Source organism: Ambystoma mexicanum, chromosome 4q, assembly GCF_040938575.1.
Source record: "Ambystoma mexicanum isolate Mex_15411 chromosome 4q, UKY_AmexF1_1, whole genome shotgun sequence".
NCBI lineage: Eukaryota > Metazoa > Chordata > Amphibia > Caudata > Ambystomatidae > Ambystoma > Ambystoma mexicanum.
Window position 1 is genome coordinate 1,108,114,689 of NC_090928.1, and position 23,344 is coordinate 1,108,138,032.

The window sequence follows — 23,344 nt, forward strand, 5'->3', positions numbered from 1 at the left end:
GCCTAAGGCGGCCTTCACTTGTGAATCCTTCCAAAGGCAAAACGAACAATGGGACCAAACCTGGTTTGGCGCGCAGAGTAAATCTCAAGAAGGACCTTTCCACAAAGAAATGGTGGAAAAAGATGATCAGGGCCATTTTGACAAAAATGGCACCCTTGGGTGCTTTACTGCAGCCGTGAACGCAGCCCATGGTAAATGCACACCATGGTAGTTAAAACGAAACTGCCACCAGCCAAAGGGTAACATAAAAATATTACATGAGAAGATAGACAAAGGGGATACTAGGTAACCCCTCCAGTACCCTATTGTAAGATAGTGTGTGCTGGGTCTAGAGAGTTACAATTGTTAGTAAAGTAAATTTCACTTTACTGCTCTAGGAAACAGTAGTTTATCCCAGGGAAGGTATTTAAACCTTTGGGAAATCTGACCGACTTCGCTGTGCCACTGCACTGAAGGTGCTGTGTGACACAATGTAAAAGATGATGCCCATGCAGTTTGTCAGGCTCCATAACCAAAAAGAAACACAAAGCTCAGAAATCACATTAAAAGGGAGTGCTGTGGAGCAGCCTAGAAAATGGCTGCTTAGCTAACCAGCTCTGCATGACGCCGACAACCACCAGATAGCAGTGGCGGTTCTAGAGATCCCTGGACCCTGAAAATACACCCACAATGCGCTGAGGTGGGGTGCATCAACTCTCCAACTCCTGGGGAGATTGAACAACCTGGCGCGACGATTGAGCCGCTCGTGGCCTGAGGTGCGGGCGCGGCTGACCCTGTGCGCAGCTGAAGGTGGAGCACTGCTGAATCCGAAATTGCTGCGTCTCTGGAGGGGAAGGCTGCATCTAACAACCATCTGTGTGCCCCCCTGGAGGCCGAAGACTCGCCTTGAAAACACCCACCAGTCTCTGCCTCCCTGACTTTGGGACTGCCCTGCGGACTGCGGTTCACAGTGAAAAGTCATGCTCACCGGCCGGGTAGGCGGGGGACGACCGCCCCCTGGGGTAGATGCCTAGGATCTGCATACCTCCCCCTGCCTCCGGGCCCAAGTACGCTGCCGGAGGGTGGAACCCTCCGCTCTGATCGACCGCGCTGCGGGCTGCTGGGGCACCGAAGCAGTCACCTGAGACCCTATATCCTGCCATCCACGCCGGGTTGGTGGAGGACCCGGCTGCAGTGGCCCCTCGCCCTGGACACTCTGCAGGGGCGCAGACTGGGGACTCCTATCGCACAACCTGAACTTGTGTAACCTTTCATCCTGCTCCCCAGCCAGAGCGAGAGATAGCGACCTGCGCTGCAGCGCGGGGCCGAGAGCGCGCAGGTCCCCCTGGCTTCACTTGGCTGCTGGTGCCATAGAGGGCTGTGGCCGCAGGGCGCCCCCCACCTGGACATCTCTGCGATCGGTCTGAACTGGTGAGATGCAACAGCTGCGGGCCAGGTGGTCAACCGCCCATACTAGGCAGCGCGGCCTGAATTCGGGGGTGTCCTTTGCCGCATGGCCACCTGTGCTGGGGGCTGGCGCGGTGGCTCGCCTCCATACTGCCGATACTCCACCTCCATGCCTCCACTATTGGGGCGACTACACTACCAGCCTGACGACTGCTGGACCCCATATTTATATCAAATAAGTGTGCTGATGCTGGGACGCTTGCCTTGAGTGCCCTGGGGGACGAACTGTGCGAATTGAGGACCACACCTAGCATTGCATCACGCTCCCCCTTGGGCCTCCACCTGCCTCTCCTTAGTGGCGCTGCGGCTCCCGGACACAGCTGGCGCCTACCACATGGCGTTGATGACCAGCACCAGAGATCTAATCAGCTAGCCTACCGCACTGAAGCTGGGGATATTGGTGGGTTATCCTGCCCCTCGGACGGCCTTTGAGGTACCGCCCTGCTGCGTGTGTGTCGACTGGCTCATCACTGCTGCCTGGGCCCTTTGTTCCCGATCATTCTCCGGGCCAACTCCAGACTGTACCCCGATATTCAATAAAGGAGCCTCAGAAGGTCCTGCAGACATTGCCTTACTCCTTACGCCTGGGGGCCCTACACTTTGCTCCCTACTTCCGTGTACTACCTCACCTGGTGCTGCTCCTGGACTTGCAGTGGTGCAAAACCTTCATAGACATGTGAGTCGACTGGGGCCGGGGCCTGAGCGACTGGCTGAAGGAAATGACTGCCCGCCCAGGGAATGCCTAATAGGTTGCGGGTGCTAACAAGACCGGCGCCAAAGACAAATTTACTAAGGCGGCACCTAGGGGCCATCATCACCAAGCCAAGATGACGCATTGATGCTTGCAGCTACGCCTGTCCCTGACCTAACCAGCATGATGGAGTCCATAGCCAAAAATGTTGCATCCTTTCTTGAAAAGCTGGACGACATCAACGCAAATGTTGCGTCACTCAAATCACAGTTGGACCATGCAGGCACCAGAATTACTGAGGCCACAGAATTACTGAGGCCGAAACCAGAATCGGGGCAAATGTGGATGGCATACAAGCACTTCAGGACACTGTGGCCACCCTTACCCGCTATATGAAATCTGTCCAGGCGAAATGTAGGAATAACATTCGAAAAATTTGGGAGGGCCTCAGGAAGCATTCAAGGGAAAGATGGAGCTAGCAATTGAAAACCGGCTGGCCCTGTGCCTCAAACCTGGGGACTTTCCGAGGCCCATAATTGCAAAGATTTTGAGCTACTGGGACAGAGACCATGTCCTCCGCCGCGCACGAGAGAAGAAGGAACTAAGGCTAGGCTCACAGATCATTAGAATTTTCCCCGACTTCTCCACGGGTGTGCAACAGGAGAGCTGCCCATTTCTCAGGGTAAGGAAAATGCTCAGGGAACAAAATATCCAGTATGACATACTATTCCCAGCACGCCTCAAGTTTACTTTTAGAGACAAACTTTAATTCTTCACCGTCCCTGACGAGGCGGTAAAATTTATTGAGGCGCACATACCACTGAACAACCCTGCCGAAGAGATGATGGAGAAAGACTGAGTGGGGAGGTCATCCTATCCAAAAGATGTTAACCGCCCACCAAATGTAATGAGTGGTACAGATCCTAAGTTGACGGTCATGTGGCAGCAGCGTTCCCCTCTGCGGCTGCAATGTTTCTCCTGGAGCTTCTGTGGTGGCCGGTTCCCTGTTGGAATCCCGTTGTAAAGGTCAAGTTAAGGGAAGGTTCACTGGACACAGGGCCGAGAGGGTGGGAAACTACACTGCTTGTTGGGTAAGGACAGTGGGGGAAGGTGGGTTGGGTGATCGGGGAATGTAATGTAGAAAATGGCAGAGGTAACACAGCAATGCACATATCGGGTGAACGACATGTGCATACAACAGGCATAACATCCTATGTACAGAGGCGGGTTGTCTGGGATATTCACTGAAATGTTGATATGGCGACTAAATGTCATGGAATGTTCGTGGGATTGGCAATTTAACTAAGGCACGTAGGAGCATTGCATATGCTCAGAGGCATGGTGCGACGATACTCCTGCTGCAGGAAGCCCATGCCAGGAAACGCTTAACGACCGGTCTAGCGCCTTCCTGGGTGTTACATAGATTTTACACCTCCTTCTCGACCCAAGCGAAGGGAGTGCTAACATTAATCAATATGTCAGTTAAATTTACATTGAAAAAGAGCTACAGAGAGCCCGAGGGTAGATGCATCATCTTGCACTGTATTATAGCGAACAGGGAATATGTTGGGGTGCAGATCATATGGGGAGGTGATATGAATCTGATACTAGACACTGACCTGGATAGGACAGGAACTGAACCTAGGACTTTGTCACGGGCGGCACAGAGACTACAACTACACATGACATCACTAGGCCTACGAGATACATGGAGAACTTTCAAAGCTCAAGAGCGGGGATACGCATACTATTCATCGGTACACGATAGTTCGTCCTGAATCGACCTGTTCTTAACTTCAGGTGACCTACTAGGCAAAGTTGAAAAAGCCGAGATAATCACTCACACTCTGTCTGACCATGCCCCAGTGACATTATCCATAGTACTGGGATCATCTCCACCCGCCCGCACGGTCTGGCACTTTAAGTCAAAAGCTCTAATGGATATAGTATTCAAAGCTGAGCTCCGTTCTGATATAGAGACTTTCTTTGAATGCAATAGACAACCTGATACGACGGCCGGGGTATGCTGGGAGGCCTTTAATGTTTATATAAGGGGCATGTCTATCTCAAGGGAGGCAGGGATACTTAAGGCGATCAGGAATTATCTCAATCGGTCTGAAGATAAACCTAAGGGACTAGAACAGGAGCGCGCAACTGATGCCACCCCTGCCAAATTGGCAGAGATAAGGGAGGAACTAGAGGTCTTCGAGTCGCATGCTCTGCGAGTAATACGCTATTTCTCTCGCCCACGGGCAGCAAGGAAATATGGGGAAGGCGAGAGGCCAGGTAGAACACTAGCCAGGTTGGTCCGGGCGAAGGGCGGTCGGTCCCGGATTAGGTGCATCGCGGACACACAGGGCACCTTGCAATGGGCAGACCAGCAGATACTCACGGTCTTTGCCAAGTTCCACACTGATCTATACGCATCACAACAAGTACACAACATAGACGACATACGTGAGCTACTAGACCACATTCCTATTACTTTCATTGCCAACGCAACCAGGGACCAACTAGAGACCCCAATCACACTGGATTAAATAGTCAATGCCATAACCGAGCTACCGAAGGGTAAGGCCCCTGTGCCAGACGGACTCACTTCAGAGTTCTATCAAGAACATGCTGCGCTCCTCGCACCAAAACTGCTGGAGGTCTGGAATGAATAGCTTTGCGAGTCTATACTCGCTCCCTCTGTGAAGCAACCATAACCGTCCTTCTAAAACCCGACAAACCCAGAGCCGAATGAGGGTTTTATAGGCCTCTGTCGCTCATGAACATAGATACGAAAATCTTTGCCAAAACAATAGCAAACAGATTTTTGCCCCATTTGGTACAATAAGACCAGGGAGGATTTGCCCCTGGACGATAGACGGCCCTTAATATTAGAAGACTGTTTAATGCACGACATGCCCGAAAGGGAATACACTTAAAAGATGCCCCTGAGAGAACTTCACTATATGCTGATGATGTTTTACTATATGTCAGGAACCCATCCTCAAATCTGGACCCTATACTAAGAGATGTGACCCGGATAGGCACCTTTTCCAGATTCATGATCAACTATGCCAAATCAGAGATATTCGCGCTCACCAAAACAACTCAACGGCCCACGTGTGAATACCCCCTGGGGTGGTCGCCTGAGGGAATACAGTACCTAGCTAACTGACAATTATGCTGCTGCTGAGCGACATATTCAATCTAAAATAATGAGATTCCGCTTCCCTTCCACTTACGCTGGCTAGGAAACTGTCATTGGTGAAAATGATCCTGGTCCCTAAACTCCTCTATATTTTTGCGAACGTTCCGGTCTGGGCAGGACAACAATACTTTGATGGACTGACTACATAAGGCGTGCGCGCAATTCCTGTGGCAGGCCGGGGTGGTCCGCAAAAAATGGACGCATATGACTCTACCCTATGAGAGGGGAGGATTCACCGCCCCTAACATGAAAATGTATTGGATTGCAGGACAGCCTTAATATGTCACATACTGAATCGGCTGCTCCGCCCATGTCAAACCATTAATCCTACATCGGACCTATAAGGATGACTCGCCACTAGGCCCCACTGCGGCTACACTTTCAGCATGGGAATGGCTACTACATCCAGTGTCAGGACTAAGCCCCTATTATAAATGGCTTCCTATCTAGGGATACCCTGAGCACATGATAGGCTCTTAGCTCAGCATTGTCAGACACTGGATTATCAGGTGCTGAATGACCTCCACAGACCTGGCGACCTGGACATTCGGGGTCAGCAATAGAAATGCTGCAATACTTTAGACTTCAGGCCTCTATCCGAGCCATGTGGTTGTGCTACCCTGATGAACCCCCGATGCACCCGAAATACAGTACATAGCAAATCCAAGTGGTGCTCGTGGCGTAATCTCCTCACTATACAAGATGTTGCTAGCAAAAACCCCTGACCAACCCACTAAAGCGTGAAATGAATAGGCAAGCAAGCTATAACTTGAGATCTCTGATGACATGTGGAAGAAACTGTGCTCTCACACATGTAAGGTCTACCTCAATTTTCGGTACCGCTGCATACAATACAAGCTGCTGAATATGTTATACTGCACCCCACATAAGCTCAATAAGTTAATTCGCAACTCTAGGTGCCTGACTGAGGCAGCCGACCACATACACATGTTTTGGACATGCAGGAAACTCTGTGAATTTTGGGGTGAGATCTTGCAGTCGCTCTCTGACATGGTCGGTACCACGGTGTGACCAGACCCGATTGGTGTGCTGTTTGGGGGGTGGAATGATGCCAGTGTCCAGAAAATGTCAGCATTTTTTAATGTAAATTGCATGGTGGCCAAAAAATGTATTCTCCAATGATGGAAACGATCTTCTCCGCTAACCTTTAAAATGTGGTTAAGTGGACTCAACCAAACCCAGAAATGTTAATAGGAATATATAAACTCTCTCTCGACACAATCCCGCCCGAGAAATGTATGGACTAATTTCGTAGTTATCTTATCAATCAATCTGTAAGTGACCCAGGATCGCCAGTACCGGTCACATCTTGCGAGTTGACCCAGAATGCAAACTGAACAAAGCTCACTGTACTATGTTGTAACGCTCTCAAGTACTATCTGCAAGTGCGTCATGGTAATATGCCTATACATAGGCAAGATGAACACTCCTGATTGTGTGTGCTGTAAATGTCTGCCGATAAAATAAAAGGTTAAAAAAAGAAAAATCACATTAAAATACATGAGAGAGTGGGAAAAAAAGGGTCTCACTCTCTCCAGGTTAAGAAAATCCAAGTCCTCAAAATCCAGCAAAGTTGCTGGGGGTCTCGAAGGTGGAGGCAATTAGTACATTTCTGACAATTCTCCCTAACAAGTGGTACTTTACTCTTTCAAGGGTGATAGTTTCCTTGTCTTATCTCCTTCTCATGGTTCTTTATTATTCTCTTCCTTTCTTTAAGACAGTTTAAATCGCTTAACTTTATTTCCCAATTTCTATCCCTTCTACTGAGACGAGTTTCTCCTGATACTTCAAATCTATCTCCCTCCCTCTCAGGCATGTTTATTATTCTCTTTCTTTCATTAGAACAGTTTAAGTTTCTTATCTTGGGTTCCCAGCTTTTCTCCATCCCACTGAGACAAATTTCTCCTAGTATTTCAATTCTCTTGGCCTCCCTTTCAGGGTTTATTATTCTCTTCCTTTCCTTAAAGCAGTTCAATTCCTTAACTTTGTTTCCCAGCTTTTCTCATTTCTACTGGGACGAGTTTTTAGGAGCAGATAAGAGTCCCAAGCTGTTTCCTGTTCCTCCCGGTTTCCCCATTACCTTCCGTACTGCTGGGAAACGTCTGCGGGAGTCCTTTGGTTCTGGGACCTTCTTTGCCTGTCAGTCTCGCGCTCTGCTTGTTTTCGTCGTTGTCCTCGCCGTACGATACCTGCTTCTTCTCCTGGCTTCTTAGTATCTTGCCAGGAAGCCAAGACGCTTGCTGTGGCTTCCCACAGGTGGTGTCAGCGTAGTTGTGCAGGCAATCGTCCCACCACAACGATTTTATGGTTTCACCACCACTTGACCTCTCACTCTGGGTTGCCTCTTACTTCTGCTTCTTCCGTGCACCTTACTTCCAGCGTCTGCTTTGCTGGATGCAGTCACCTTTGGATTTTGCCGGCTCCACGTCTCTCTGTGGCTCTGCCCTACTGGTGGTGTTACACTGCCAGAGGGACCTCCCCTGCTTTAGTCTACGTTCCTATATGTAGCTCTCATCTGACGAGTGCTCTTCTTTTAACTTGGTCGTGACAGTGAATTGGTAATTTCCATTTAAAGAGACGACTTCTCTTTCTTCCTGATAACAGCACATTTGAACTTTCTCTTCAGTTAATTCATTGTACTTCGAAGTATTTTTAGAGATTAGATAGCCCCATGTATTCCATCAATTGGATTGGTTTAGGGAGTTCCTCACAGGAACATGAGTCCTTATCCCCTAAAGGAGAGTCTCTCTCAGTGAAGTCCGACTTGCCCAGACCCCTAGGGGAGGGCATTTTGGAGCGGGCTCACCTCCGCAGCGTCACGATGGTGGGGGTTGCGGTCGAAGAGGCTCCACCTTTGGGCGAAGGGACGAGTTCGCTCAATTCATCACAGGACCTACCAAAGAACCCAAACGACATTGGGAAAGGGAACCTAGGGACCCTAGCAGCACACCACATAAGGTGCGGGATGCTGCCATAGGAAAGCATGAGAACCAAAACTAAGGGCAGAGGTCTCCCCACACTGGAACCTTAAAAACCTTAAGAGAAAGGCCCAGTGTTCCCAGAACAAAAGTAAATGCAGGAGGAGAGTGAGATAAAAAAAAGGGCCACTCACCTTTAAAAACATTAAGAAAAATCCCATTGAGTCCAGCAGTAGAGCTGGGGTGCTTAGTACAGAATTGCAAAACGGAAATCTCCCTTACAGTCATAGTTGTAAAACTACTCACAAAAGTCCATCTTATAATAATTCAGTCCCTTCTGTTTTACATTTATAAGTTCACGTTTTTACGTGTTTTATAGTTTGTCTACCGATTATATTTTGCACCAAATCATCATCCTATGTTTTATTTTGCAAAGTCTTTCCCAACAAAGTTATTATATACAAAATGTCAACACTTTAAATATACAATAAAATCTTAATAATAATGAAGTCCACAGTAATGCTACTGATATCTATGTAAAGAAAACTTCTGTAAAGCCTACCTGAGAAATCAAATAAGATGCTAACCCTTAAATATAATATTGGCATTGATACGTTCGCTCTACTTCCTATTGTGATCCAACAAAGTTCAGAAGCAACTACCATAGCTATTTACAAAACTTAATTCCTTCCCCCAGGGTTTTTCATTGGAGGAAAATCTACGGATAAAAATGTACCCCTTTATGGTTACAGCAAAGCTATGTTTAAATAGTGGGACAAATCCACCGTTGTTCATTAAGAATGGGGCACCAATTTCTTTGTGTCTTCTGAAACTGTGGTTTTGGGCCGAAGACCTGCATTTTTAGAGTAGTAAATGTTTTGCCATATTTTCTCCTTGTAACTTTTTTCCCCTCGATTGGGTAATGTCTACAACTGGACCTTGCTTTTAATGTTATCTGTCTGCTAATCATTGTCTCCTCAAATGGGGCCCAGGCAAAAGATCTATTGCATTCAACCTTTCATATGTCTTGATTGTCTACCTGTACTACTAGCTGTCCATTTTGTATGACGCATACATATGTAGAAGCTAGCCAAGACACTCTTCTCAGGTGATCAGTACTTGTTCTGTGCTCCAAAGACGCCTCTAGTTTAAAGAACTGGTCAGTGATTTTCCCGTTTGGAACCAAACTCCAGAATGTATTGCCACACAAGGTATACAGGACTTCTTGTGCGGTATGATTTTTTGTGAAGTTTCTCGTCAGTGGCTTGTACAGTTCACATCACTTGAAAAGAGTGAGCCGAGATATATTCAAACCCAGAGGAGGAGTGCACATTCGAGGAATTTAAATTGACCTTTATTTTAGACTCTGTTGCGATAACCAATGACGCCTACCGTTTGTCATAGAAATGTTTCTGTATCCTCAACCTCTGTTTGTAAATTTGATGTCCTCGATGGCAACATGAGCACCACAGCAAATTGTTGCAAATGTACCTATGTTAAGATATCAGTGACATGGGCTAAGTGCTCTTGGTTGGGGATAAGAGCAGTTACTGGATTCTTGACATTTTCAAGTCTGTCAGTGGAAAATTAGGACAGGCCCAGCTATCCCTTTTTTTAGAACTGCATATCTGCATTGATTTTTCCTTCTAAAAGTACTGGTTGGTATACTGGATATAATACAAAACCATGCAGTTCAGATAGTTGCGAGGGGTTTCTATTGAAAATTATAATGTTATTCACTACCTGGATTGGCATCACTGACTATATACTGCACACAGATCTCTTAAGTGAGTGCTTAACTTGTTTAGCGTTTATCTTACCAGCACAATATAAATGAATATAATACTACTGCTGTTTGAGAACAACTTTGATGTCCCAGTACTATTAAAAAAAACAGCAATCACATTAGTCAAAGAAACACATGTAAGTAGGAAAAGAGATGGCATTTGTTTCCAACGGTGCTGTGATTTGCTTTAAATTTCTTCAAAAATGAATTCAGTATATGAACAGGAACAAATATTATGCTATTTTTTTCCCTGAAATGAAGATCTGTTTCACTTATGTGCAGTTTTTCTTACGAAAGCAAATTTGCGTTTGACTGCCACGCTGCCATAGCGCATAAACGTTTCACGATATTGCTCAATTTTTTATGAGGGGCATCCGCTTGCACTTCTGAATCTTGCAAATTGAATCCGAGGACTGCTGCAGATTGAGTGTCTGGTATTAAACATTTATAAAAAGAATAATTGGCGCTTTGCGAAATGACAATCAATTGCTATTGGATTACTGTTATCAGGCTACCGATTGCTTTGCCTGGTGTCAATGTCTTGGCCGTTCATAGCAGGCCATAGTTAGGGAAATGATGTTGCGAATTATACATTTAATTGAATTTGATATTATCCTTCCTCCTTGACTCCTACTGGAGGCCTGGTGCTCTGGTCAGATAGTTGTCACATTATGGCAGCATGTATCTTAATTTGTTAGAGGTTAAAACATATACAATCTTATTCCTATTTTATTAGATTACCACCATGTTTGAAAGAATGAATGTGAACAATCGACAGCTGGAGGAGGAGATGAGGGACCTTGCTGATAAGAAGGAATCAGTGGCGCATTGGGAGGCCCAAATTACCGAAATCATCCAGTGGTGAGTTCAGACGCTTGTTTCGGAATTTACAGCCTTTTCAGAATGACTGTATTTTCTTTGTACGTGTAAACATACACACATTTTTATATAGTGCTTAAAGTGACTTACTTTATCATTTGGTGTCCTGTGGTATCACTGAACTGAGGATTCCAGGTTCCAATGCATAGTCAACCATCGTGCTGCTCTACTGCATCTCGCCCACATCATTGTGACTAATAAAGACCGTTTCAATCTCTGTATGCATGTAAAGTGATTTTAATATTTTAAATGCCTGTCATTGATTGCTCAAAATGCCCACTTCGACTACAGAGTGCTGCATCTTTTATTACGTCACCATTGAATCTCCTTTATTCCCTCATCAGAAGGGCATTTTTTCTTTTTGCCAAATAAAATAATGCTAGATTTGTTGCAGAAGGCTGCAACCCCAGCAATCCATCATATATTTTTTGGAGCATCTTGATGAAATAATCTGAGATTCAAACATGTAATTCTTGTTTAAAATCTGAATCACTTATGACTCACTCAGTCCCTATCATCTTTCCTGTATCAGGTTTTCTCTCATCATGCAGAATGGTGCCTGGCATCATATGCAGGAAAGATACATTTTTTAATTCTTGCCTTATCAGTTTAGCATTGTGTTATTGTCCAGTGCAACATCAGATCCCTGATCAGCAGATGGCATTGAAGGGTGCCCTCCACACCTAACAAAGCCTCCAGTGCACCGTGCAAAGATCATGCACTTGAATAAGTCAAGTCATACTTGGAGAGAGGGCGTGCATTTTGAGTGTTTGTGTGTGTGTTCAGTATGTGACTTTTACTGGTGGTGCTTCTATGTACATGTGTACATTCCAGTTACCACTTTGAATAGCCTTTAATGTTAGAATTTCTCCCAATATCACAGGATTTAGGACTTGTGTTGTCCCCAATGGCAACATGCGCATCACAGCAAACTGTTGCAAATGTACTTATGGTAAGATATCTGTGACATGGGGTAAGTGTTCTTAGTTGTGGATAAGAGCAGGTACTGGATTCTTCACATTGTCAGTGGAGAATAAGGACAGACCCAGTTATCAATTTTTTAATTTAGTTGGCTTTTCTATCACATCTTGATAAATCCAGAATGTTTCCAAACGGGCAGCTACGTGGGCCACTCCCTCGGCTTTCTGCAATGCATTACTGTTTGGCTGCTGGCTCTAGATGTGACGTGGCCTTCGGACAGGTGGTTCTCAGGAACCTATTTGCTAAAGGAGGATCTCCTCTCCACCCTGGGGCTACATTCAGTTGTAATTGCTCATGCAGTATGGAGGAAAGGGGACAGGACGTAAGAGTAATTGTAAGTTACTCACCGTAGTGACTGACGTACTCTTAGTCCTTAGTCCCCTTTCCTCCATACGTCCCACCAACCTCCCCCCTAATAATACTGGCGTTATTAGGCAATGTTAAATCTATTGTCGACGCGTCAATGCGGACTGAGGTGTGGCACCGGATGGCGGAGTCAGGACAGCGCCTGCTGCCTTGGCCGCACCCACACGCGCCTCTAAATTTAAAGGGGAAGAACGTTTTTTCTGGTGAAAATGGTTCTGTCTCCCGTCCCTTAAAAGAGACACCCATGCAGTATGGAGGAAAGGGGACTAAGGACTAACGGTACGTTAGTCACTACGGTGAGTAACTTATAATTTCTTTGCCTACCAAGCCATTACAAAAGGGGAAATATCATATGCAAATCAGGCTTGGTCCTACACCAAAAGGGGCAGCCCAGCCCGAACTGCTTGGTCACATCCCTTCTGCATAAGACCACAAGCATCTCCAAACATATTTCAGGCTTGTTGGACCTCATCAGTGAGGAGTAGCTTGGGTCTGTTGGCACGAGACCCACGCCTGGGCATACCAGTCCCACTCGGAGTGACTACAGCAAAACAAAAGAGGTGATGGCTGGAAGGTTTAGAATTAATCATAACATGTGGCATTGCTCTGGGCAATCCTCCAGCCCATCGTTCTTCGCCTACCAAGCCATTATAAACGGGGAAAGACCATATGCAAATCAGGCTTGGTCCCACCCATAAAAGGGCAGGCCAACCTGAACTGCAGAGGGGACCTGGGATAGCAGTTTGGGTAGGGCTGCTCCCATTGGTAACAGTACCTGACTGATTTGCATATGGCTGGACCCCTTTTGCAAGGGCACAGACGGGCTAACCCATCACACCCTTGCTCGCTGCGCTGTAGGAAACCAAGTTGCACCTCACTGAGGAGGCCCAACAAGGCCGAAACATGTCTAGGGTTGCTTGTGTTTCCAAATCTGAAAATGGCCAGTGTTGGGAAAGATTTCATATGTGTATGTAATTGTCCCTCCATGTGTCAACCCCCAAACTTTTTGCTGCTGTTTAAACACCATTGACTGACTTTGCCAGAGAAGCACAGCCTTCAGCTGCACTCCTCTGGGCTTTCGCTCACTTTTTATGGGCAAACTGACATGCCCTTAAGACAGTCAGTACTGGGAGACTTTGTTTCCCTTAGTCCTTTTCTCATGCTGCAACTTTTGTGCAACATGTAACACGTGTGTAATGTATCTTACCATACAGCACACTTTGGTGTATAGTTATTTCGAAAGACCTTAGATACTCTCGCTGGACTTTTTATGAACTGTGCAGATGTGCCAGAGACAGGACTGGTGGCAGCTATCGTTTCGCATTATTTTTAACCCTTTCCTGCCATGTTAGCCATGTTAACCGTGTTTGGCACAAATAGGTGGCCTGGGTCCAAAATGGCCATGCCAAGAGGTTCTTTGTCCTGTCCTTTGGCCATCTTGCCCCTTCACCTTCCCCAGGTCGAGTCAACCCGGCCCAGTCCTTATTTGGTCATGCACTTTCTCATGAATCCCAATGCTTTTGTGGGCTTCTGCATGCCTTGTGTGTGTGCCTCCAGGATGTGGGCTGGGATGTCTGGTCCCAATACACATCCTGGGTGCCAGAGAGTCTGAAGTGTCCTGAATGCCTGAGGCCACCGTGGTCGTTGATTGTTCCACGTATGGAGTGTGTGGTTGTGAGCAGATCTCCCATTGAGTCCTCTCCGTTTTGGTGTGAAGGGAACTTTGGATAAGAGGAGGCTGAAAACACCACTACCATGTCGATCTCCTGTGTTCTCACTGAACAAAAGATAGGATCCAAGTATCCTGCAACTACAAAGCTGAGTCGAGGAACCGCTGGTGTCCCACTGGAAGGTTTGGCACCCGAGTCTGTCGTCGTCCCGTGGGACCCCTTTGCATCTGGTCGTCCTAGAAGGTCTGCAAAGACGCTTCGACCCATTGGAATAGTGGGACCAACTATTCCTGGCACCTTCACCAAAACCTGCAAGTAAGCTTTCTCGGAAGTGTCCCTGGGCCAACCAGTGGGCTGACCAGCTTATGCAGGACCTTTGCTCTGTCTCTGCCGTCGTTTTGAGAAGGCCGTCGAAACTTGGTATACTTCTAGCTCTGTGTCCACGGCACCCTCACACCGAAATCCGTACACTTGGCATTCCCAGGTCTATAGTGAGACGAGTGCGCCCGCACCGGAGTAAACGCGGTTACTGTGTTGCCCTGCTGCAGCAACGTCCTTTGCAAGTCTGCTGCATTTGTGACCCTCTTGCCCCTGAAGCCTGCTGCAGTGAAACTGGGGCAATTCATCCACCCGGAGCGGAGAAATCGCCACTGTCCCGTTTGGGAATCCTCACTGGATCTCAGGAACTAAAAGGTGCCGAGATGTCCTTTTTGCCGCATTTAAACCTGCAACCGAATTGGACTAACCTGCCAAAGTTTGGGTCTCCTTGCATCTGGGACCGGTGAGTAATCAATACCCCAACCAGTGACCCCTAGCGCAAGAGCCCATTTTTACGCACAAGTGGCCTCTGGGGGCCCCTCTCCTGTCCGCTGCTATTGTGAAATAGTGACTCCATCCCGAACTCTTGAACTGCCTCTGCCTTCAAGTGGAGGTCCTTCTTGAATAGTGGGAACGTATTCTTCAGGTTGTCGACATATTTCGTGCAGTCACTCTTTTAGACCCCCCTGGTCCTGTATATATATATATTGTATTGAGTGTGGTGTATTGGTTTACTTAGTGTTAGTGTGATTCTTTGCTATGGTCTATGTTACGAAGGCCTTGTAATAAATGTGTCTATAATTTTAATATAACACCTGTCTGGAGTAATTTGTAAGTGTCCTTGCTCTGTGTGCTCATTGAGTCCTTCAGTCACCCTCACCCCTCCTGCGACTTAGTCTTGACCGCCTGCCATAGCTACCCTGATTGGTCTGGCTTGTCCAGAGGTTAGCCTGTTCCAAGAAACTAGGCTGGCCTTCTGAACCTCTGCCCCTCCAGGTCAGAGTTCAGAAATCCTTTGTAATAGCCACCAGGGGTAGAGTTTAGGGAAAGGACTGTCATTGGATGGGGCAGTATGACCCAGAGGACAGTGATTGGTTTAGAGGAGAAATACAGTTTGAAAGCTAAAGTAAAACTTTTTTTTCTTTTTCCGAGGATTCCCAGCCTGACGGGGAATATTCATGAGCATGTGAATCCACGCCAGACTCCTGCTCGAGAGCAAGAGTTACAGGTAAGTAACTTAAACCTTATTGCAAGTCTGGGAGCCTCTGTGATGGAGGATCAGCAGCAGGAGCTGCGAGAGAGCGCCAAGAAGAGAGGATGCCATCTGCGTCCAGAAAGAAGCATTCCGGTTGCCGACATGCAGAGAGAGACACGCAGCAGGCGAGCGGAGCTCGAGAGTGTGTGCTTTCCTGCTTCAAACTGAATGGAACTTTAAAATGGAGCAGCATGATTCCAAGTTGGTGGCCAGACGATGAGAACATGCGAGAAGCCAGCTCCATCCCCAAAGACGCCCAAACAATAAAGCAGGATGTCAGATACGGTTACCCTGTGCCCACATCCACCAAAGGCACCACCATATGCTCTTGTAAGAGCTACAGAGAGAAAATAGCAGAGGAACGCGGAACAGGGGACCGAAGGAACACTTGGCAGGAGCACAGAGTCCTGCACCACAGCCACAGCAAAATACAAAGCGGGTGACGACACCGCACCCGTCACTTGGAAGAGCTGACTGCGCAGAGCAGCACCAAGAGCGGGTAAGGCGAAACAACCCAACCCTGTCAGCGCAACACAGAGGATGAGGAGGGACAACTCACATGGCAGCAGCTTTGCACCCCAAGTACGCAGTGCAAATCACAGTGCTTTGAGGGACAGCACAACAACTAAAGCACTATGCCAGCCTCAGCCCAGCCCCCACAGTACGCCGCAGACACAAAGCAGTCCCCTCACGGACAAAAATACATTGCTCAACGGCAGGCCTGGCGGGACCGCCACACACCCCGAGGATCCAGTGAAGCCCCCCCTGCTCCCTACAGAGGAACCCGAGCATCAATCAGAAGGTGGGAAGTCTCAAAACGGGGCAAGACCCACGCAGTAGCAGCCCACCAGAGGGGTCCCTGGTCGTCCTGCGCATCTTAACAGGGCTGGGACACAACAGGCAAAGTGCAGAAGCTCCCAACTATTCCTGAAGACAACTCCCTAGAATGGCCGCCTAGGAAGCCGACATGGAAGCCTACTTCCTCGAGTTACAGGGAAAACTTACAGCCAAGTTTCAAACACAATTTACCTCCGTTATGGGGGAAATGAAGCAATCCATCATGGACATAAAGAAAGACATCACAGCCCTAGAAGAGAGAATAGATATCACTCAAAGAACCCTACAAGAAGTAGTAGAGAATACCTGCAAAATAGACGTGGCCCTGGGATACTTGGCAAGGGTAACCCAAAACATGCAACTGCGATGTGAAGACCGCGAAAATAGGTCCCGCAGATCGAACGTACGCATTCGGAACCTGCCAGAAGCGATAAGCAATGCTGACCTAAAACCCATGGCCACACAGATCTTCTCGGACCTCCTGGGCATAGAAGAGTTTGGGGAAATCCCAATTGACAGAATCCACAGAACAGGCCCCAAACAACAAGAGCCAGTGGCGCGCACAAGAGATGTGATGGTTTCCCTGGCAAGATACCCCCAGAAAGAGGCCATGCTGCGAGCAACTCGACCTGTGGAACCAATCTCATTCAACGGAGCGAAAATTTGCCTCTACCAAGACCTAGCACAGTCGACCCTCCAGAAAAGAAAAGAAATGGGGGTGGTGACAAGAAGGCTTCAGGCCAAACAAATCGAATACAAATTGACTTTTCCCTTTGGTCTTCTTTTCCAATAGGAAGGTCGCCAGCACATGATCACAACAAGGGAGGAAGGGTCACATCTACTGCGCATAGATGAAGAGGATGACAGTCCAGAAACAATGGAAGCGCTTCGGCTTCCCTAATGCCCTAAATCGTGGGAATGGATGCCAGTAAGCAGAAGCCGCAGACGACCACAGCTTCGAGGCCCACACCACCCAGACCCTCAAAATGAAAAGAGCACTGCAAGCCCAACAGGAAAGTGACATTGGGAACATTCCACATGCAAGCACAACACCCAAGCTATTAATGTCGGGGACGGAGCCGGTACATGGTCGTAAGAACTTGAAATAAAGTGGGACCCACAAGATGGCCCTGGCAGGACTCGTGAGCTGAACTCCCAGGTGCTCAGCCTGGGAGATACATAGGTACTGTCTCACATCAGGGAGGGTGGAAGGGGGAATAGGGGTAAAGCAGCACTTAATGGAACTTGGACAAAGGGTAAGGCGGGGAGGGTTGGCGGAGCCTGTGTTGGTGTAGGGCTCCGGACATTGTTATCCGTAGCGGGGGTTGAAGGTAACTGTTCCCAAGGCATTAGGTTTGAAACACACGAGTAACATCACGCAAGATGGTCAAATTCCTTACACTGAATATAAGGGGGCTAAACACCCCAGTGGAAAGGAGCAAGCTAGAAAGGCTACTAACGCACCACTCACCAGATAAAGTAGCGCTCCAGGAAACACATAAAGTGCGCTGACAAACACTGCCACAGATATTTCAGGCAAACGCCCAGGACAAGGTAGCGGGGGTCCTAATAGCGGCCAAACAAGGGCTGGAAGCACATACAATAGCCACAAAGGCAGATAAAGAAGGACGATACCTGTTTATCACCCTACGAATAGGCACAACAGTTCTGACAATAGTGTCAATCTACGCCCCCAACTCAGGGCAAGACGGCTTCTAACAGAACTGGAATCATTCAATCAAGGGGAGATTCGGCTGATGGAAGATTTCAATCTGGCCTGGGACCCAAAGAAAGACAGGAGCGCAAAGCAGACACACAATCACTCCCCAACAACAACAGCCCTAAAACTACAAATGGAACATCTCGCACTCCAAGACGTGAGGCGGTCATTGAAAGGGCTAGAACCTGGCTACACATTCTACTCCCACGTACACCTCTCCTTCTCCTGCATATACTACATATGGTCCTCCACCACGCTTCTGGGCAGGATAGCACAGGTTGACCTTCACACTATTGCACTTTCAAATGAAGCCCCCATCTACATGACACTCAACCTCCAACTAAAACGTAGGCTATGGAGCTGGGGCTTGCCCAGAGAGCTACTCACAGACTCCCTGGTAAGGAGAGAGGTAGAAGGGGAAGATAAAAGAATACTTTGAACCTAACGCAGAATTGCGGGTCCATAAACCGGTAGTTTGGGACACCTTTAAGGCCACAGTGAGGGGGGAACTGATGGCACTCCGGGCGTGATAGCACAAACAACAGAGAGCTCTAGAAACCGAACTGGAGGATGACCTTTGGGACATCATGGGTAGAGTGGTCCGGGATTCCCAGCAGAAAACTATGTAGGGAATACCAGAACACAATAGACAACCTTCACCTTTTACAGGCAAAGAAGGCAGAAAGGAACCTCTTGTGGTTAAAACTAAATTACTATGTACATGCTAACCAGGCAGATGGGCTGCTTGCCAGACAACTAAATCGGAAAGCAGCCTCCCAACTAATCCAGGGGATCGTCAATACACAAGGTACTAAAGTGAGCATGAACCCTGAAATAGCAGACCAATTTGTCATCTTCTACTCCACACTATACAGATCAAACCCAGAGAATCACAACAGAAGGCATACCTTAGCTCATTTGTCCTCCCCAAAATAACCTTAGAAGATCGAGAAACACTAGAGGCCAAGATCACGATAGAGGAAGTGGCACAAGCGTTCAGGGGCCTACCCGTTAACAAAGCCCCAGGACCGGACAGGTACTGCAACGGTTTTCAATAAAACATTCCAACAAGCCCTGGCACCTAGGCTGGCTTCATTATTCAACTCATTTGAGGGCACTGGCTGCATCACCCACATGATGGAAGAAGCTAAAATCGTACTGTTCCCCAAACCAGCTAAGGATCCAGTTATGCGGGTCATACAGACCCATCGCCCTCATAAATGAGAAAGTTGTACACCAAGATCCTGGCCAACAGGTTAGAAACCCTCCTCCCATGCCTTATTCATCCAAACCAGTCCGGATTCATACAACACAGACAAACACATGGTAACATCCGCAGGGTCTGCTACATCATAGAGATAACCCAATGGAAGAGAGATCCTGCCATCCTCTTCTCTTTAGACACCGAGAAGGCATTCAATAGGTTTGAGTGGTCCTTCCCATTCAATACCATGCAGAAGATGGGATTCAGCGCAGGCTTCCTAAACAGGATCTGCGCCAACTACCAAAACCCAGCAGCCCGGCTCCTAATTTAACAGAGACCTCTCCCAACCAATCAACTTGGAAAGAGGGACCAAGCAAGGCTGCCCCCTCTCCCCGCTCCTTTACGCCATCCACCTAGAACCCTTCCTAGCAGCCCTTAGGTCTAACCAATCGATACAGGAAATACTGTTTTGGAAAGAAACGCATACAGTTAAGGAATAAGCATACAACATGCCCCTTACCCTCACAGAACCAGTTGTATCCCTCCAGGAAGTAGTGCAGGAAATAAACACATTCTGGCGGTGGCCGGGTTGAAAGTAAACATAGCAAAATCAGAAGTCTTGAATCGCACTCTGTAAGGGGAGGAACTCAAGTGGGCTAAAAAGGTATCCCTATTTAGGTGAGTACCAAGCGAATTTCCTGCAACTACTAACACACACAAAAAAGCAGCTACAACAATGGGGTCCGCAGTGTCTTGGCTAGGCCGGATAAATGCCCTCAAAATGGTGGTCCTTTCTAGGATTCTTTATGCCTTCCAAGCACTCCCTGTCGCAGTTCCGGAATCCTTTTTTTCATGCATTACACCAATTAATGATTCCTTACATTTGGAATAAGAAAACCCCCCACACAGCGTTGAAAACAATACTCCTACGTCCCGTCCCCGTCCCTCCATACTGCATGGGCGTCCTTCACTAGACGCGGGATACGGGAGAACCTTCTTCCCCTTTAAATTTAGAGGCGCGCAGGGGCACGGCCCTCCAAGCATGCCCTCCCCTGACTCCGCCCACCGGTGTCCCTCCTCAGTGCTCTTTTCCACATCGACGGGAGCGGACCGCTTTCACCACCGTTCCTGAGTTTGTCTTCAGTCTTGTAGTTCCACACACTTTTCCCCAGATACTGTCTTTAGTCTTTTGTCTTTAATCAGGTACTCGGCCCTCTGGCGTCACTCTCTGCCCGGCGCATGTCGACGTATTTGGGCTTCAGTAGGTGTCCAGCCTGGGAAGGGCTCGTCCCTACGTCCTACCCCACGCACATTGCCTCTACTGCCTTGACCCCAATCCCGGCTCTGAGGGTTGTACCGCGTGGGACACGCGTACACCACATGCTTTGAAGAACAGGTTAGCTCGGTGGAGAGAGATCTTCGAACGATGGCCTTCAGAGGACTTGAAGGACTTCATCAAGCACAAGTCAAGGCCCAAGGAAGGGCCACTTTATTCATCTGCACCCCGCAATGGTGACTCCTTCCCAAGGAAACGTTAGAGCGGGAAGGACCGTTCAGGATCTAACACCAGCAGGGGTACTGAGGTTGCTTCAGCTACTGTCCGCCAGGCCGAGGGGTTGCTAGATCCTGCCGGTGACATCGCTGAGGGACCGCAGGGTTCTTTTACCGGGTGTCCACCTGAGGGGCTACACCCTACTACCGGACAGATGTCTGAGGGGGCGTCTGTACGCTGCACTAGCGGCGACACAGCCGAGGGCACAACACCTTGCAGGCCCTGTCCTGAGGTGCATGGTAGGCCTCAAGCTCCACCGCCAAGAGTCCTGGGTGAGGCTGGGCCTAGCGGTGTCATGCAACCGGACAAAATGGCTGCCATGCCAGCGAAGATGGCTGCTCATCCGATACCACCCCCTTTTGGGGAGCAGGTGGGAGAACGAGTTTCGAGGTGGGACTGGTCTTCGCCAGGTATGTGGCCTACAGCATATCCTTCAGCGTCGCAGGGCAGATACACCCCAAAGGCAGTATACGCCCAAACCTTAGTGCCCTACTCCTGCGCCACCTAACCCCCCATCGGCCTATGAGGACAGGTTTTTTTGTGAAATTCCTCCCGCTTATGCGATCCCCTCAGATGGGAACCATCCTTCGGGATGTAACCAGGCACATGTTGCCTCCTGTCCCACCACCTTCGCCCATAGTCATTCCTCCTATGGATCCAGCCTCAGCTGCCCGTGTCAGCCCCCACGGTTCCGGCTCCTCTGCCTCCTGCACCCCAGGTTGTTCCAAACCAGCCTCCACAGCAGCCTCCGGTCACCACACCTCGGCCTAGAGCCCCCAGTAGTCGTACACTTGTTCCAGACCAGCAAGACATCATGGTGGACACCGATGAGGAGGACCACCCTGACACTCCCTCTTCAGCCAAGACATTTCATAAACGACTTGCAGGTCTGGCCGAATACTTGGGGCTTCCACAACCCAAGGTTGAGCAACCAGAGGCTGGGGTTCTGGCCGAGGTCCTCACTCTACGCCCCGCGGCTAGAACAGGGATTCTGATGCAGAAGGACGTTTTCGCCTTTGCCAAAAAGGGATGGTTGAAACCAATTTCAGCTCAGCCCACCAAACGGTGCCTCAACGCCAAGTACAGGCAATTGGAGGGGGATGCACTCTTTTTGTCGGCACACTCTTATGGTGATTGTCGCGTCCTCTATATACTCTAAGCGCAGTCGAGTGCAGAGCCTCGTGCCTGTTGTTTGCAGTGTGTTCCCTGGAGTCCTCTCTCTACTCTGATGAACTTTGTTGGACGCTCTACGTAACCCAACGCCTGCCGTGGAGCAGCCGCAGAGTCAGTTGCAGAATCTTCATCGTTGGGCTCTGCGGGCGAGGTGACACAGCTTTACTACAATGTAGCCGTCTTATTCATCCATTAGCCTACGCCTATTGGGTGAGTACATACTGAACATACAGATTGAGACTTGTTGAAATCTGCGGAAATCATTGTAGTTTGATTATGGCGCTCCCAAATGGCCCCCTTGAACGACAAAGACCAAAAACTCTTTCAGCCTCTGACTCATTACAACCTCCTTCCAATAATTCCTTTAACGGGATAGAGCCGAGTGTTGAGCTGCACAGAGCCCGGGAAGTCACTGTCCCCCATGCACTCGATGTTGGGGAGTTGGGTGCGGGGGAACATGCAGCATTGGCAGCGTTGACAGAATTGTTTTAGGAGGGAAATACGATGGATCCACCAACCCAAACCCGAGTGGATCGAGCTGAGGGGGCGGGGCTTGACGGCCTCATATGAGGGGATCACCAGCTTTCATAGAACAAGCATTCCGAATCCAAATGATTGCCTGGAGATGGAGGCCTATAATTTTGAAATGGGAGAACAAATTCACAAGCCGATATCCACGGAACCCAGTGGGAAGAAATCTGAAGAGGGAATCCGGCATTTAACACCTATAGCACAAGTCGCAATGGAAGACGTCGACTCAAAGCCTCAGGTCAATATTGGAAGACATGGAAAGAAGAGGCAGAAATATGCAAGAGGCCAAATGTGGGAGCAGGGCTTACTGAGCCTGGGTATATCCCCCATAGTCCACGTGATGCCGACCAAAATAATGAACAATAACAACAAGGTTATGTCATCACAATTGACATTGAAACTGTCATCAAATATTCAAAATAAATAGATGTCTAACATCAGTAGTACAGCAAGTTGCCCCTTTACAGGCTTGTATACCCGCAAGCCTGACCTGAATTATTCACTGCTACCCATTAAGTAGGAGATGACTCAAAAAGGCGAAGCAACAATGGCAAAAAATCAGGCGCAAAGAATAAAATCCAAAGATGTAACACTCTCAACCCTCCATACTCCAAATACACGTGCAGCACAGTTATCTCTTGACTGTTTTCCTGTCTACAGAACCTGGCCGTTCGTAGCCGTTCGGGTTTTAGCTCCTTTGCGCCACAGGCCAGCCCCAGGGCATGGCATTTGCTCCACTCTCGGCTGGGCCCTGAGACGGGCAGGAGCATGGCATTTGCTCCACTCTCTGCTGGCCA

The 23,344-nt window shown here is 48.4% G+C and overlaps 1 protein-coding gene across 2 annotated transcripts in view; it reads left to right on the forward strand.

Annotated features, from left to right (window-relative positions):
- The window catches only part of CDC42BPA (CDC42 binding protein kinase alpha), a 1,600,792-nt gene that overhangs the window by 950,417 nt on the left and 627,031 nt on the right, over positions 1-23,344 (forward strand). For both annotated transcript variants that reach the window (XM_069608679.1, XM_069608678.1), the window contains exon 17: positions 10,798-10,922. In XM_069608679.1, the coding sequence (XP_069464780.1) occupies positions 10,798-10,922 (125 nt within the window). The remainder of the gene's footprint in view (positions 1-10,797; positions 10,923-23,344) is intronic.